Source organism: Saccoglossus kowalevskii, chromosome 4 (assembly GCF_978046115.1).
Source record: "Saccoglossus kowalevskii chromosome 4, keSacKowa6.1, whole genome shotgun sequence".
In the NCBI taxonomy this organism is placed as follows: Eukaryota; Metazoa; Hemichordata; class Enteropneusta; family Harrimaniidae; genus Saccoglossus; species Saccoglossus kowalevskii.
Window position 1 is genome coordinate 26469692 of NC_140644.1, and position 17628 is coordinate 26487319.

Genomic DNA, 17628 nt, shown 5'->3' on the forward strand with positions numbered 1-17628 from the left:
TAGAATATGGACAATTTATTTTGCGCTTTCGTTCAAAAAATATTTACTCTGGTTCGAGGTTAAATAAGTGCAGTGTTCTGATTGGCTGCTTTTGTAATTGGAGAACCCAGCAACCTATCTACATCAAAACAAATGAGTGTCCATCAGACATGGCTGAAACAGGCTGAGTTTTGCCGCTTACCTTCGCTTTCATCCACACGATTGGCATAAACCACCATCGCGGAAAAGGTCGCCTTATATTACAACGTTTGTGAAGTCCGCGATCTGCTCTTTGGGAGCGACAAAGTTGCTGTAAATAGATAGACTTCTACCTGGTTACGCTATCCTTGGTCGCAGACTGAGACGGGCGTGCTCGACGTATGTGGCTAGTTCCAAGCAACTGTTGACACTAAACTTAGCAAAATGTACGAGATAGATACGTCTAGAGTTCGATCACCATTAGAAAGTAAGTTTATCTGTCTTTCTAAATTGTCTGTATAGATTCTATATTTCGTTTTCTATGAGAGATGTACAGTCTCTAAAAGTCAATACGGTATGTATACGGGGATATGTAGATGGTGATATGTGGAGGTTTTCTCACTCTTATACTGTACCTGTCAATTTGTGTTTTAGTGCTCCCTGGCATTTGCAAGATGTTGATGTGATACATGTTAGCATGTTTCGTAACATTTAATTCGCTCAATTGACTGTGACCAGCTGTCGTCCTATTTTAATAAACTTAGTACATACACTATATTATATATATATATATTATAAAACAAACATAATGTAACTTTTTTTTAGTAATATTAATCTACATTTATTAGCTGGGATTTATATTTGCACATTTTGCTGGATGCTAAATGTTTTCAAATAAAATCTACGAGTAGTGAATCTATTGAGTTAACTACAAAAATTATTGTGAATTTATTTCAGGGCTTGACTTTTTAAACTCATGTGTCTGAAATGTACGTTGCCTATTATATTACTATGGTCTGTTTACTGTGGCTGCAAATATGTTTCGTACACATAGCCAATAATATCATCTATTAATTGGCTGAAACTACAGTGATACCAATCTATTGGCTTTCTGAAATCAACTTTGCTTGCAACACTGCTGTTTTGTTAGCAAATTAGCTGATGATAGTGCTTACTAGACGTACAACATTAAATGAAACAGATCATAATGCTAACATTTTTAGAAATAATCTCAAAAGAATTTACTATGAACAAATTTGGTTGCCAACTCTATCCAAAAAGGAACATAATAAACTACGTATTTACATTAAATACAAATCAGATTATGAATTTGAACCATATCTGAATAAAATTAGTAATTTAAATCACAGAGTAAGTGTAACCAAATTTAGAATTTCAGAATATAAATTACCAATTGAAAAATTAAGATACCAAAAAATACCCTCAGAGCAAAGATTTTGCACACTGTGTTCTGATCAGTCTGTTGGTGATGAAATGCATGCTCTTTTTGACTGCAAACTGGATGAAATTGTAAAGGCACGTAGCTACTTTTGGAATACTCTATCATTATACAATGATAATATTTTAAAATTACCAAAAGAAGATATGTTTGTGCATATTATGGGAATAAAAGACAGTTTCATTGCCAATAGTCTAGGAAAGTTTATTAACACAATTTTACAATGTAATACCTAATAGTTGTTAGTGTTATCTGTTTTAACATTTTATTGTATTTTTAATATCTGTATTTCTTGTTATTGTGTTGTTGTTGTTTTTTTGTTTTTTTGTGTGTGTATGATTATTGACCATGGTTAATGTATTTCCAATTCATTAATTTGAGTCAAATAAAATATACTATACTACCGGTATACTCTACTATATTCAGGGCCACAGTAACAAGCAAGTGAATTTCAATGTAGTTGTTCAAATGGCAATTTTACTTGTCATAGGCTATAGGACTAGCCCTAGTGTCAACCATTCATTGTCTTACAGTAGTGCATAAAACTCAGCCATCAAATCTGAATATTTCCCCCCTTACAAGTTTGTAACTTGTGTTGTTGAACTTTTTATTGAAACACGAGAAATTACCTGAAATGTCAGTTATGTTTTGTTTTGACAGTTATATATCATTACGATTAAACAATTAACCTAACAATGTGGGGAGGCCAGTTTAATTGCAATGTGGGCATTGTTAAACATGAATGGGGGGTACCTTTGTAATGTTGAATAAGTGGAAACATTGTACAATACCAACCATTGTGATAAAAACACAGTAACAAGGGTGGCAGTATAAAGGTCTTCTGAGGTGGTAGCAAAGAGCTTGGATAATTGTACCCATTTCTGTAATAGTAGTGGCTTAGCTTATATGCTGTATTTCTGCTCTACCTTTACATTTGTAAAATCGTCCATTTTTTTTTTCAACACCGAATTTAAAATTTTTCACATAATAAACCTGTCTAATTTATTTCATATTTTTTTTCAAAACTTTTGGCAATGGAAAGCTATGTCCATTTGGTCCAAAAGTAAAAAAGCAATTACAGAAAATTATTTAAATATGTGTAAAATGGTGCATGAAAATTTCAGTGGAGAAAAATGTGGCTTTCTGATGCTGTACAGAATTTGAAGATCATGCAAGGATTTCCCCATTGTATTTGTATGCTTCTTTATGATATCACGATTTATTATTACTAATTAAATAAAAACTCAGTATGATTGTAATGTACATGAAAACCATAGACCCACTAAAAGTTAGACGGTCTATGTGAAAACACAGAGATGTTTCGTACAAAAAAAATAATAAGGAATAAATAGGAATACATGAAGTTATTTATAAAATTTAGCTTATTTAACCAATAATCCATGAATGTTGACTCATTGTGTCTGACCTAATAGTTCAGCACAGTTTCTTTGCCACATCATGATTTGTAAAGACCATATTTGGTGATGAAGCAATCACAGACTGTTAGGAATCCCAATACATGTACATGTAGTTAATAATTGGTTTATAATTTTATTCAATATGTTTTTAACATATCATTGAGTTAACTATACACCTGAACAGCAGACTACTGTAAAATATTTTATTTTAGCTGGAATTAAATTTTGCTGAAAAGACTTTTTGGGTGTTTTGTATGGAATTTATTTTCACTGATTTTTGGCGAGTTGAATGCAAAATATAGGGAAAAAAGTATATTCACTGAATTTTATTTTCACTGAATCACTCTTTCAGCGAAAATTAATTTCAAGCGAAAATAAAGTATTTTACAGTAGTTCATATCTAATCTAATCTACCAACCAATTATTTGCCATAGCATACCGGGTACACTGTGTATAATACAAAGACGGCTCACTTGCTACAAGTCTCACAGTTATACAATGTTTCTGTCTTTCCCAGATCCAAAATGGGATTTAAAGCACACCAAGAATGGCACATACAACGGCAGACGAGTAGAACAAGTAGACTTAGAGGATTTACAGTCCGTAATCAAATTAAAGCCACCGCCAAAGAAAACCTGGGAACCGGATGTCAAGGCAATGATCTCCACCAAGAAATGGTTGGGTACACATGGATTGAAACGCAATAGACTATCACTAAATCAGATACTGCCAGCGATTGGCTTTAAACACTCTGATGGTAAGTGCATATGTGTATAAGTGTCTAATCCCTATTATTATATAGTAGTCCTGTATTTTATGTGATGTCTGAAATCTAGTTCAGTATATGTATAGAGCCTGGATATTTGAGAAATGGTAAAATTCCAATGTTATATGGTATCTGGGTCATATATTCATAATTGGTCTTAATCCAGAGCGGGTTTTGTGAAGTTATGTGAATAACAGAATTTATTATAATAATAAAACATTCCTAAAATATGAAAAACAGACATTAAATTTCTTAAAATCAATTATTTGAGAAAAGTTTAATAAACAAATGTCCAATTGAGAGATTGCTAAGATCTGACTAGTACATTTATTGTATTCATAGATTCCTGTATATGTAATTAATGAATGAACTTTTGACATCACAGCACAGCATGTAAAATTCCAAAGTAATAATGATTTCACCATGAAACTAAAATAATATTATACCAATGTCAATGACATAATTACGGTAAAGATTTGATAAAAATGACATAATTCAAAAATACAACAGCCATATGATAACAAATTATGTCTTTCACATACATTTAATATGCTGTTGTGTGACTGTTCTTCACACATTTTACCCCATACATAGGTTATATGCATGCACTATATGGCTTCAATTGTCATGAATGTTTTCAACAAAAGTCATTGGGTACTATACATCTGTTGTACTGAGGTCTAATATGATACATTTCAGATTTTAATTCCATGATAAATATAATATAAAATAATAACACATGGCGTTGGCAGTAAAAAATCTAATCTCTGTGTGAACAAAAGTTCAATTTTTTCCACTGCAGAGATCCAAATTAGTTTCACATTATTTCCAGCGTGTTGCCACTGTAACTATGAGCTTCAGTTAAACATTAGCTTGTAATGTACATACTGATTATTGGATTTTTCATATTATGTTTGCTCCATCTTCTTTCTTTGCAACTGTGATTTACGCCTAGCAATTATAATATGAGTAACTATGAATGTGAAGTATGAGTGCTTCAAAGTGGTACAGTAGTCGTGCAATGATGTATACATGTATGTACAGACGGCGATCATGTCAAACACAAGGCTGTCATCTTTCGACTAAGGCACTTTAATTCTTACGCTTGATACATCACCCTATTTAATATAAATGTTTGACCAACTATACTCATATACGGTATATATACTACATGTATCTATAATGTGTTAGGCTGTACATTTACTATTTGCCTTTTTAGGTAATTAACAGAGGTGATTCTATGGACATAATAAAGTATATTTCAATGATTAAATCAAAAATGCAATTTTTGTTTTTATAAAAGTTCTTTCAGTTAGAAATGTGATTCTAGATTTCTTTCTTTATACATGTATTACTATGCGGTTATGCTTTCATGCATGCTGCTAGCTGAGGTTTTTGCCAGTTACAGAAATTGTACCCCCTCCCTCCAGACAAAAGAATCAATCAAACAAATGCCTAATATTTGAATTACATACAGTGTAAAATACATTATAATACTGTATTTCAAGTCATTATTGTCAAAAAAGCAAATGAAAAAGAAAATAATCACCAGAACATCTGACGGTTGGTTGGTTTTAAAGTATTTAACTGAAACATTATTGCGAGGTAAAACAGATTGATTTCTTCGTGTATAGGGGTAATTAGGTATTCAACTATTTTTAGTATTTACTGTAATGCATCTGTACAACACATATATGTAGATGGTCCACTCCTTCATATTTTACTTACTAAGTCTTACATGTACACACCAAGCAAGTAGCAGTTTTTGTTATTGAGCATTGTAAAATAGTAGAATAGAGGAAGTATGTTGCAATAAATGTATATAAAAAAAAAAATATTAAATAAATTATATTAATGTATATCATAAATGTGTATAAGTTAATTGTTATGGTATTGTATTCTCTGCAACAGACATTGTATGCAATAGAATGCAACAATACACTACACAGTATTTTTTTAATATATGGAAGTTATACCCCGACAAATTGGTCATTCATTTCTCATCTATTCAAATGTTTAGGGATTAATTTAGTATTTTGCAGTTTATAATTTATGTTATTTAAAAAAATATAGTTATTCCTTGTTTTTTTTCTTTATTCACATTGTTTGTGTTGGGAGCCAATAAAGCACACACCCAGAATATTAAGAATGGATACTTGGCAAAATTTATTGACAGTTGTTACTTTAATAGAATAAAAGCTAAGAATTAGTACTAAGTGAATGCTTTTAACTAAAAATCCTACTTCATGAACTTCTAACATTGAAGAGGAACACTCTAGTTATTTAAGTTGCACCTTTGATCAAGAAATAGAAGATGTTTTTCATTTCTTTACTACATTACAATGTTGCATGACTGTACTTATCTCGTTGAGCAGTAAAATAATATAACTTCTATAAAATCTCTGTAAGGTTTTAACCTGTAGTACCACTATTACTTTAGCATATTATAAAAAATTTAAATGCATTACCAGTTACCAGGTCTTAGTATTTTACTGCGTAAAATGTTACATTAAATAAACCAAACACACACATGTACATGTACAAGGCATGCAATTGAAAACATGTTGTTGTTTTTTGCGAACTAACTTCATGATTTCCCTATAGCCATATATGTACTTTGGTAGCCATTTTGAAATGCCTACTAGTCTTATTTCCTGACAGATGCAGGAAATAATTTTATGATATATTTTTGTCAAATTTGTGTTAACCAGACCTATAATTAATTCAACAGGTTGCTATATTTTTATACTGAATAGAGAGAGATTGAATAATACTGTGAACAACATTAATAATAATATTCAATTATGAAATCTCGATGGAATAGTCACCATCCCTTATAGAGGGATGCATGTACGCAGTTCAATTCGCTCTACCCAAGGTTTTATATAAAGTGGTTCTACTGAACAATAGGGATTATTCGAGATTGGACCCAGTTTTCAAAATACCCAACGGTGACAATGCCTTTATTTAAAATGAAAACAGCGCTGCATGCCCATTCTAGTGAGGAAAACAATTCAGGACAATCATTGTTTTCAAGTTCTATTTGAAGAAGTCTTTGTACAGATGACTATGACACTGTGCTATACTATTCATGTGTACGTTGACTATTTGTATATTTCCAAAATGGGAGATTTCGTTGTTGATATTAAATTACCCACGAGAGACGTAATTAGGGGCTACTTTGTTTTATTGAAGTGCCTTCAAAGCCTCATCCTTGTAGAAAATAATAATATTGCATTTTGTGACTTGGTTCTTTGCAAATTTGACATGCAGCAATTAAATGATTATATTTTTCTGTGATTGTTTGCCCTAGTTACCATCACTATTCACGTCATGTCACCTTTGTGTTTACACTCACATACTAACCCCTACTGACCCCACGACCTCTCTACATCTGACTCTCAGAACAATGAATTCACCCTTCATTGTTAGATATCCCCCACACCCAACCAATAAGTTCTATTGTTCTCTCTATATTTGGTTACTAAGAGTAATTGTTCAATCTGGTTTGTGTGTTCAAAGTGAAAGATGCCGCAAACAATACTTTTAAGTTCATGCCATAATTTAGCTGCATGGTTAACGCTACTTTTTAAAACAGAACAATTTTCAAAATTTGTTGTTGTATGGTACACATGTTACGTCTGTCTGTCATTTAGTTTAGTTTTTATTGTTACACACATACCACACTAAAAGAGGTCACTGAAAGGATTATTTATGGCGCTGTCATTTAATTGCCATCTTAGCAACTCTATTTAGGTATTAAAATACTGCGTATTTTGTGCAAAATCTGTTTCATCTGTTTCAACAGGAATATGGAATTATAATAATAATGCTTATTTAGTAGAATTCAGAGTTTGCATTTTCTTAGCTCTCTTGTTTGTAAACACTTTTTCTGTCACTGACTTGCATGTAGTTGAGTTTAAAGAAGAAGAACAGTATATTACATTTAGTTTACAGTGATTGAGTACATAGCTACAACAGAAAAAAACACTGGGTTGTTGCTACATATATTATGTTGTATTTTTGGTCATTTTTGGCTTTCGCAGGACGATAAATTTGCAAAGGATACCCCAGTCCTGATTGCTTTGATGCCTTTCAAAATAATCATAAATGATCATATTACATGCTAGTACACATTTTTACATTTTACTCAGTATTTCCATTGACACCTGTTGCATAGATTATTCATTAGGCTGTGCTTATTCTATTGCAATATGATCTAGTGCGCTTTGTATGTATTACTTCTATTAAAGTAGTAGCCACTTTATATTTATTAAAATACCATATTTTAAGATAATTACAACAGAAAAAAACACTGGGTTGTTGCTACATATATTATGTTGTATTTTTGGTCATTTTTGGCTTTCGCAGGACGATAAATTTGCAAAGGATACCCCAGTCCTGATTGCTTTGATGCCTTTCAAAATAATCATAAATGATCATATTACATGCTAGTACACATTTTTACATTTTACTCAGTATTTCCATTGACACCTGTTGCATAGATTATTCATTAGGCTGTGCTTATTCTATTGCAATATGATCTAGTGCGCTTTGTATGTATTACTTCTATTAAAGTAGTAGCCACTTTATATTTATTAAAATACCATATTTTAAGATAATTACTATAATCCTTTCAATAAATGGATCATGAACAAATTAAAGTCATTTTTAGATCTGGCTGAATTGTTGAAGTAAATTTCAAATTATATTTGTTGAGTGGTTGAATGGCCACAGTGTTTTATAGTCTGTAGTAACAATGATTGTTGTATTGTTGTTTTAAAAATAAAAATATAAAAGCACAATTCTGAGAAAAAGACCACACACCCACATCAATTTAGAACAAAAAATGTTCTTTTTAAGAGAATAAAATTCTTTTTCTGCACCTAAAACATAAATGTGGATTGATAAGAAATTATTTTAGTAGTAAAATTCAGTTGGAGGTGTGTTTGAAGAAGGTATGTTTGTTTGTGTTTAGTTTTCTCAATTGATTGTGATTTGCTTTAATATTAAATCATTTAAAGATAAAAATAGTTGTTCTCCAAAAACCATTTTAAATAAACTGATGTGCATGTGTATGAAAAAAACACTTTTAAAGATTTGATAAAATATATTATTTGTATAAATATTTGTAAGAATTGTTAGGATGCCAAATTTAGATATAGCGGTAGTTTAAGGTTCTTGTATGCATAAACTGCATCGATTATCTGTCAGGCAAATAACGTTGTGTTGTGCATTGTTACTTAGCAACAGTCACATGAGAGGTCATAGTCGGGCAATGAAATGTATGAAGTCCACAATTTTATCATAGCATGTGATCAGACATACAGTTTATTATTTGTGGTGGGGGTTTGTGATTGTAAAAATCATTTTAACAACTATTTTGTAGATAACAGTGTGTAGTTAACACTTGTATACCTCGTATACTGTTTTTTTTTATAACATCCAACATCAAAGAATGACAAATTATTTGTTGTTAAACATGTTTTGTTTTACAAGCATTATAAAAAAGTTTTTTTAATGTAATTATGGGTGGGTGGGTCGGGTCAACTTTTGAGGAGGGGCTGAATACATTGATATAGAGGGAGTATTTGGTGTGGTGTATTGGGGGAATGTGATAAGGTTTAAAAATAGAACAAACAACGCATAATAATAAAAAGTATCAGTAGCTAAAATATAATAAATCCAAGTAATCTGAAAAATGTCTTTTTATCAATATAATATATTTTATAGTTATATATTATTATGTATTATAGCACATATAGCCAGCATTGTATCAATTTTAGCCAGCATGATTCCAAATAGCTTTTATCAATTTCTGTGGCATTTATTTAATTTATTATGCATTACATGTCCATCCATTGGAGTTCAATTGTTACATGTGCCAAGTATCAATGTGTGTCTGTTACTAAAATGTATTCATTCATCAAAGAATTTTCAGTAGGTACTCCATGGAGGTCATGGGTCAAATTATATCTCTATAGCAACACCCAGTATAGTATTCTGCCAATGCATACTCTGGCTTCTCTATCACCGTGGCAACCTACATATGTTAATTTTTCTCATGTTTGGGTCACATCATTTCAATAGGTGCTTAGAAACATACATAATTTCTTTTTTCATTACTATGGCAACACATTTATTTTAATACTTACGTTTTTTCCTCCCCTACATAGATTTTGACAGATCACTAAAGAAACCGATTTGTTCTCGCTATGGTGAAGGCATGTTTTCTCGTTATCCCAAGAAAGACGGCAAAGTTTACAATGTAAGTAAATAAAATTGTGTCAAAATAAATATCAAAACTGAAAAAAAAAAAAAGGTTGCCCCCCCCCCCCAAATTTTGGTAGGGCAAGTATGGTATTCGAAGAGTAAAAAAACAAAAATCACAGGAATTTGTATTGAAATTTAAACAGAATTTTAAAAAAATTCCAACATTATGAGAAAATTTAACTCTAGAATGAATTGCTAAAAGACAGACATTCTATAAAATTCTCAATATTTTATATTACCGGTAAAGATGCAGCAGATTCAACAAGTGGATTTTTACTATAAAATGTGCTGATATTTTGGGCCATGGAAAACCTTGTCTTTGTTGCCATTTCAGCTAAATTCAATGGTCTACTAATTCAGGCTTCACTAAAATTGTCCATGTCAAAATGTTTATCAGTCATCCACTTTTTGTAAATGGTTGGCTTCCTGTCAATTAGGTGACTATGTGTTGTTGTTACATTAGTGGTTGTGCGGCCATTCTTTTTTTATTGCTAGCTAGAATATTCAACTAATTTATTTTTAAGAAAATGTTATATCAAACCATTTTAGTATTTCATTGGATAATAGCAAAAAATATAGAAACAGGAATCATTATTCTTGAGTGCAAACACAATTCTCACGCTAAAAGGTTTATAATGGTTCTGTGTGTTTGTTTATCATTCATCACCTCAAGTGAGCCACATGTCTTTTGAACAGGCTGGCAAGTGAATTAAAAGATCACCAGTCATGAACAGACATTTAAATTAGTCAGAATTTTAATCATCATGAAATTAATTTCTTTAATGAGTATGCATAGCAACGGCAGGTACAGAATAGAGACATGATGTACTGGTAATTTGGTTATACAATTACACATAATTAAATTAAAACATAGTGTAGTTTAATGCATTTATAACTCACTCAGGAGGATTCAAACATTTATGAAATTTAATTTCTTTTTTTTCTTGATTTACAGATAACAGTGAGTAAAGAACGACTGAAACAGATTGAAAATAGCCTTTTGCAGGCAATTGTATTATACAAGCGACGACTGGAATGGCTGACGACTGAGAGTCGGCGTTTGTTTGGCGTTATTGAAGAGCATTGCATCACCATAGTGCTGGACATCAAAACAAACAACCCAAGCATGTTTGATCATTGTAGGAATGCTATGGTCAGACTTCTGGATGAACAGATTGGACAGATTGCAAAATTCAATCTTATTAGGTATGTTGAAGTGTCTCTCTGTAGAGTGAATGGAACAGTCCACTGACAGTATGCTCTGCTTAGTACCATGTTTGTTCTAGTCGTAACACATACGCTTAAGTAAATGACTTACGTGTGTCTATGAATTTTAATAATCTACCGTACAATAAATGCTATTGTTGGTTTACAAGCGCTTTCTATTGGAGATGTGCTCGTACTAAAATGAAAACAATGTGTAGCATATTCTAGTGTAGTTTTAAGATCGTAGACCATATATTGGTGTCTAGAATTACATGATATTATTGCCGTCAAATACTATTATGTGATGCTAATGTAGACTGGTACCCTACTTTCTATTTTTGAGTCAGTTTTTTATAATAAATATTCATGGGATATAATGCAAGTTCGGTGTGAATCTAGGTACAGTAATACATCTGGATAAAGACTATATTACTTTCATATAAATTAAAGTGCCATGTTATGTTTGATATTGGACATTTATAGTGTTTGTCAAATACATTGCTTTTTACACATAATATGAATGCATCTTGCCTAATAATGAAGGTGTGATTTCTGAAAAACAATATATTTTTGACTAATTTTTTTATTTTCTTATTATCTATTTTTTGTTTATTTGGAGATAACTCTTTACTATTTTATGAATTTCAAATTAGACAATTTATGTTTTTGAATATTTTTTTATTTTAGAGCTGGACAAGACATGGTTATGTTCCAGGATGCTGCAGTACCAGTCTGTCGAGAGAGTCTGGATAAGGCAATTAACTGGATATTCTCACTGGACCATGCCGCTGCCTCCACCAAAACTTGTGCCACAGAAGCTGTTTTCAAAGCAATGTCGGACAAAAATGTAAGAATTCAATTTTTGTTCTTTTTTATTTTTTGCGGAATATGGCAGTAAATGTTGTTTATAGCACATGTCTGTGTGTATTGGAGAGTGTTTGTGTGTGTGTCTGTGTGTATTGGAGAGTGTCTGTGTGTGCGTGTGTGTGTGTGTGTTTGGGTGATTTCCCCCAGCACTGATGATTAATAGAGATGTTCAGCTGCAACAAAGCACAATTACTGTGAAGCGCATGACTATTCACTAGATTTTAATAACATTATTTTGCTGGTTGAAAAATAGATTAAATTAAGCATATGTCTTGTTGGTTCAGTGAGGAAACCATGAACATAAAACCTAGCAAGTACAACTACTGTGGAATACTTTATTTTTGCTGGAATTAATTTTCGCTGAAAAGGTTTTTTGGGCGTTTTGTATGGAATTTATTTTCACTGATTTTTTATGAGTTTAATGTGAAATATAGGGGAAAAAAGTATATTCGCTGGATTTTATTTTCACGGAATCATCCCTTCAGCAAAAATGGGGAAAATAAATTCCAAGCGAAAATAAAATATTCTACAGTATATAGTTGCTCGCCTTTCATCAACCAATATTAAAACCTCACAATCTGATTCCAAATTGTAACTGTAATCTTTCTATTTATTTTTTTGTGGTGGTTTAGATTGAAGCCGTGTACTTATTTTCTGAAGGTGGTTCAACAGAGAGTGCAAGGGAGTTACTCAAAGAAAAAGTAAAAAATGGTTCAATGCCTGTCAATACAGTGGCTTTCAACAGTACTGATTCCGTCACTATTCAGTTTTTGAAAGATGTTTCCAGAATTACTGGAGGAAGGTGAGTGCAAACAAACCGATACGTGAAGCTCATATTTCTTTTGCTGATAATTGAATAAAAGACGTCAACAAAATTATTATCATTAATTTACCACTCTGGACAAGGATTTTCAGGAACGTAAACAGAAAATACTATGTAAAGAATCATGTTTTATTTGTTTTCATGTGAGAAGTTGCTTTGTATACATAAGTCGCCATGGTAATGACCAAAATTTAATAGTGAATGCTGGAAAAATTGAGACACTCTACTGTTATTGACAGTTGTCATGTCAACACCTGTTACTTGTCAATGTCACTCATGCCTGTAAATCAACCCCTGTAAATCAACCCCTATCAGTGGATTAATACATAATATCTATAATAACTAAAGGTTCCAGCGACTACCTGTTTTTCTTATATAAACACTTGCCTTCTTTTATGGCATATATATATATTGATCAGTTAACCAGATAGCCTAAAACACTCTAATTGCCATGGTAATTGATACTTAGCACTGTGCATGATGTTTTAGAAGGCTTTGAAAAGTTAGCAAATATTTGCTGATGTCAACCATGGACTTTAAGCTCTATCAGTATATAATGCATAAACCGATAGATTTCATTTGTATACCATACTGTGTCATAGTTCAGCTTAGCCTAAGGTGGGTGTTATCATATATAGGTAACTGTATTCAGAGACCTGGGGTCCATGCTTGTACATTGTGCACATACAATTAGTAGAACCTAAGCCATTAACCTTTTCACCACCAGTTCCCTCTTTTCATCCCAAATTCACAAATACCCGGTAGTCATGTTTATAGTCTGCACTTGCCTTCAGAAGATTGGGACAAAAATAGCTAATTTTTTTGAGTAAAAAATGAAAATTGACTGAAATTTTGTCTCTTGGCTCTAAAATTAGGGTTCATTCTCAGGAAATTGAGGTATATAAGAAAAAGGTGCAGACAAATTTTGACAGGAATGTCTGGTGGTGAAAAGGTTATCTCCCTTCCTTATGTCATACAAGCTTTAATATTTGCAATGATTATGCTTTTGAGAAGACACTAGTGCATGTATGTCTCTACTGACTGAAGTCATGCTTATAATATACATATCATATCACTTATTGCCTATACTGTAAATGATATCTTGTTTCAACAGATTTCATGCCTTCGCCTTCACCAAGCTAGACTCTGACGTGTATGGCACCAGTGCCTACAACTCAGATCAAAAACTTCTACATGGGGGAGTGCCACCGGGTGCTGGAATGAGAGACGATGTGGTCAAACTGTGGGAAGAACTTGAAGAAGCTAGAAATACATTATCAGAGATACAGCTCCTGAGTGAGGATGCTGTAGAGGGCAAAGGTGAAAGTGCAGGTATGTTATAGTTGCACCTTTACATACAGGGAGGGGGGGGGGCAAGGGGGGTAGCTGTACAGTTTTACAGGAAATAAAAAGGGCTTTTTACAATTCACAAGGAAAAAAAGACGTTTTTACAGTTAGCAGTGAATTGTGTCATCTAGTCGTTTTACAGTTTCGAAAATGTAATTACCCTGGATTATTCTTTACGACTTTTTGTATTTGGATGTAAATCCTTGTACGTACCGAGAAAAATGACACATTTTTACAGTGTACGAAAAAAATATTTGATTGATTTCGTTGTACGTCTAGCCTGTGATTACAGAATTATGGAATTTATTTTTTCAATTTACGTTGTATGAACCCAAAAATATTGCAATTACTGTAGAATACTTTATTTTCGCTATTTTCGCTGAAGGGGTGATTCCGTGAAAATAAAATCCAGCGAATGTACTTTTTTTCCTATATTTCACATTAAACTCATCAGAAATCAGTGAAAATAAATTCCAAGCCAAACGCCCAAAAAGCCTTTTCAGCGAAAATTAATTCCAGCGAAAATAAAGTATTCCACAGTACTTCGAACGAAAATAACCCTTGCCCCCCCCCCCTCCATACAGTTTTCACAATGCCATCAGCCCATCAGCCATGCACAGTGCTGCCAGTGGAAATCATTTCTTTTTTCACCTTGAAATAATCTTTCTTTGTAGTTTTTAGTCCTCGTTCGGACGCAGTCCGAAAATGGGGACTTATGTTTTGACCTCCGTGTGTCCGTGCGTGTGTGCGTGCGTCTGTACATCTGTGCGTGCGTCCGGACCTGTATCTTAGAAATGCCTGGACCAATCACAATCAAACTTCACACATACATCACACATGATATTATACATATGCACGTCAATTTGTTTCACGATCTGATTTAAGATGGCCGAATGGTGGCCATTTTGTGCTAAAAATCATCAAAATCAAGCATTTCCCAGCTGTTTATAGATGGATTTTGTTCAAACCTTGTATATACGTTGGACATTATAGGACCTTGATGCACAACATGTTGTTTTACGATCTGATTTAAGATGGCCGAATGGCGTCCATTTTTGTGCTGAAAAATTCTAAAAATCCAGCATTTCTTGGCTGTTTACAGATGGATTTTGTTCAAACTTTGTATATACATTTTAAATAGACATTATGGGCCCTTCATGCATATAATTTTGTTTTTCAGATAAGATTCAAAATGGCCGGCTGGCGGCCATTTTGTTTTAATGAATGTGGTTCTCGTGCCATATCTCTGACTTGTTTTGACTGATTAAGTTCAAATTTTAAATATTCATTATACATCATGTCATAGATAAACAGATATATTGGTTCGACGATCATATTCAAAATGGCCGAATGGTGGTCATTTTTGTGCTAAAAAAATCATCAAATATCAAGCATTTCTGGCATTTATGGATGGATTTCAGTCAAACTTGGTACATATATTAGACATTACTGGTTCCTGATGCACATCTTTTTATTTGTCAGATTGGATTCAAAATGGCTGACTGGCGGCCATTTTGTTTTAATGATTGGGCTTCTAGAGCTATGTCTCTTAAATGCTTTGACTGATTATGTTCAAATTTTATATATTCATTATAAATCATGTTATATATATACATGTATTCAAAATGGTTGATTTTGAATGCTGTTCCAGAGCAATATCTCTCAATATGGACAAGTACTTGTTTGACGATCAGATACAAATGTCAATCATTTTAATGTTAAAAAAATCATATTTCTGACATGGTTATATTCCAGCTATATTACTATAAACAAAACTATATATCTTAAATTTGATAACTAACAGGAACTGTGCCATGCATGGCTTGTCATTTTTGTTTTCAGTTTGTCATTGAAGTTATTATACTGTCTCTTGGCCCTCTTAAAAAGTCATACTGCATATATTGATGTTTTCATGTGATGTATGATAAAACTTTGTGGTGTTATCCTTAGAAAAAATAGTTTATTATTATTATGCCTACTCTTTTCAGGAATGAATGATTCAGAAACCAGAGATGTGTTTAGAGGTGACCAATACTTGACATCCAAGGAGTGGTTGTCTAAGCATGGCCTGGATGCAAAGAAACTGGGATTTTTTGATGTCCTAGCGGGTGTTGCATTCAAACACTGCGATGGCGTAGTAGACGTCAAGAGACCACCAGATGAGGAAGTCACAGATGCCGTAAGTTTAATGTTTTCTTGATGTGATGTAACATTTAACTGTTATTGTTAATCAGTGTACATTACGTCATCGGCTTATATGATGTCAAATTACAATAATTCTACATATTTCATGAAAATGATTGAAAACTGTCTCAACAAATTCAGAGAGAAAAATCTGTCAATCTAAAAATTGAAAGCTTTGGTTGCATACGTTTTTTGGGTTTAGTTTGCATGGTTTCAATGATTCATATTATTTTTCACGAAAGATAATTTTTTGCAAATTTAAGGTTTCTTGATTTTTCAAAAATTGATAAAACGTTCACTTTAGACCTTGATACATCATCCCAGGTTTACAAAAGATCGAAATTGCGAAATAACGTCGCTCAAATCAGTGTTTTAAAACACTAGCAGAAAAGACTACAACTGCTGTTTCGTGGATATTTGCATATTGTTTATCTTTGGAAGGGTTTAAATGATAACATCTTATCTGTATACTAACTCTGTTGTTGACGATTCTGATATAACGGGTGATAAGCTTCCAGTCGCAAACAATGCGTGTTTATCTAACGTTCATTATCAGCATTATTGTCAGTCGAGACTTCGTCGGAGAAACATGGTCATACAGTACCCATTTCGCCCAACCTTCCGCTTTTACATCGACCGTTTAATTTCCGAGCATGCGGTCTTGTCCGACCGGAAACCGACCGCATTTTAATCGCGTTTTTTTTTGGGGGGGGGGCTCGCTCGCTCATTGAAAACACTGACCGCTCGTCCAAACACTGATCACTGGCGCAGGAGTGGTCGAAATGGTGGTTTTGATAGTAAAGTGTGAACATACAACTAGTAACTAGTATTAACTATTATTATATTCTGAACGGCACTTCAAATCTAATAGTTGTATGACACTTGTATCGTAAATGAGACAGTTACGTGAAAAAAACATAGGTAACTCATTTTGACAGAGCAGAGAAACGAGGAAATGTTAATGATTAATTCCAAAAATAACGATACCGAATCCACGTCGGTCCATGTCTGGTAAAATTTGACATTCAATTTTTAAAATTAAGTCACGATCATTGAATGACTTCGGTCCAAACCGTATACGTATACGTAAAATTGTTCCCACAAAAATATTTTCGACTAAAAACGGCCACATGCCCTGAAAAATTCGAACAGAGCTTGACATGTATGAATAATTTATTGGGCTTAAAAGTTTTGTTATAGCCATAAATATTTGGTGGCCTGTCGATGAACAATTTCGAAACTCAAGATTCACACGGCTGCGAAAGTAGAACATTCCGGAGGCGGTGAAACTGAAGAGCCAAACTTAACGCATAAAAATAGAACGCGT

The 17628-nt window shown here is 32.9% G+C and overlaps 1 protein-coding gene across 3 annotated transcripts in view; it reads left to right on the forward strand.

The window, feature by feature from the left end:
- Positions 1-100: 100 nt before the first annotated feature.
- Positions 101-17628, forward strand: part of LOC100367621 (von Willebrand factor A domain-containing protein 3B-like) — a 40730-nt gene continuing 23202 nt past the window's right edge. For all 3 annotated transcript variants that reach the window (XM_078010492.2, XM_085498025.1, XM_085498026.1), the window contains exons 1-8: positions 101-445; positions 3353-3592; positions 9778-9869; positions 10830-11080; positions 11768-11927; positions 12580-12749; positions 13885-14102; positions 16106-16296. In XM_078010492.2, coding sequence (XP_077866618.1) covers positions 403-445; positions 3353-3592; positions 9778-9869; positions 10830-11080; positions 11768-11927; positions 12580-12749; positions 13885-14102; positions 16106-16296 — 1365 coding nt within the window. In that variant the 5' untranslated portion in view covers positions 101-402. The remainder of the gene's footprint in view (positions 446-3352; positions 3593-9777; positions 9870-10829; positions 11081-11767; positions 11928-12579; positions 12750-13884; positions 14103-16105; positions 16297-17628) is intronic.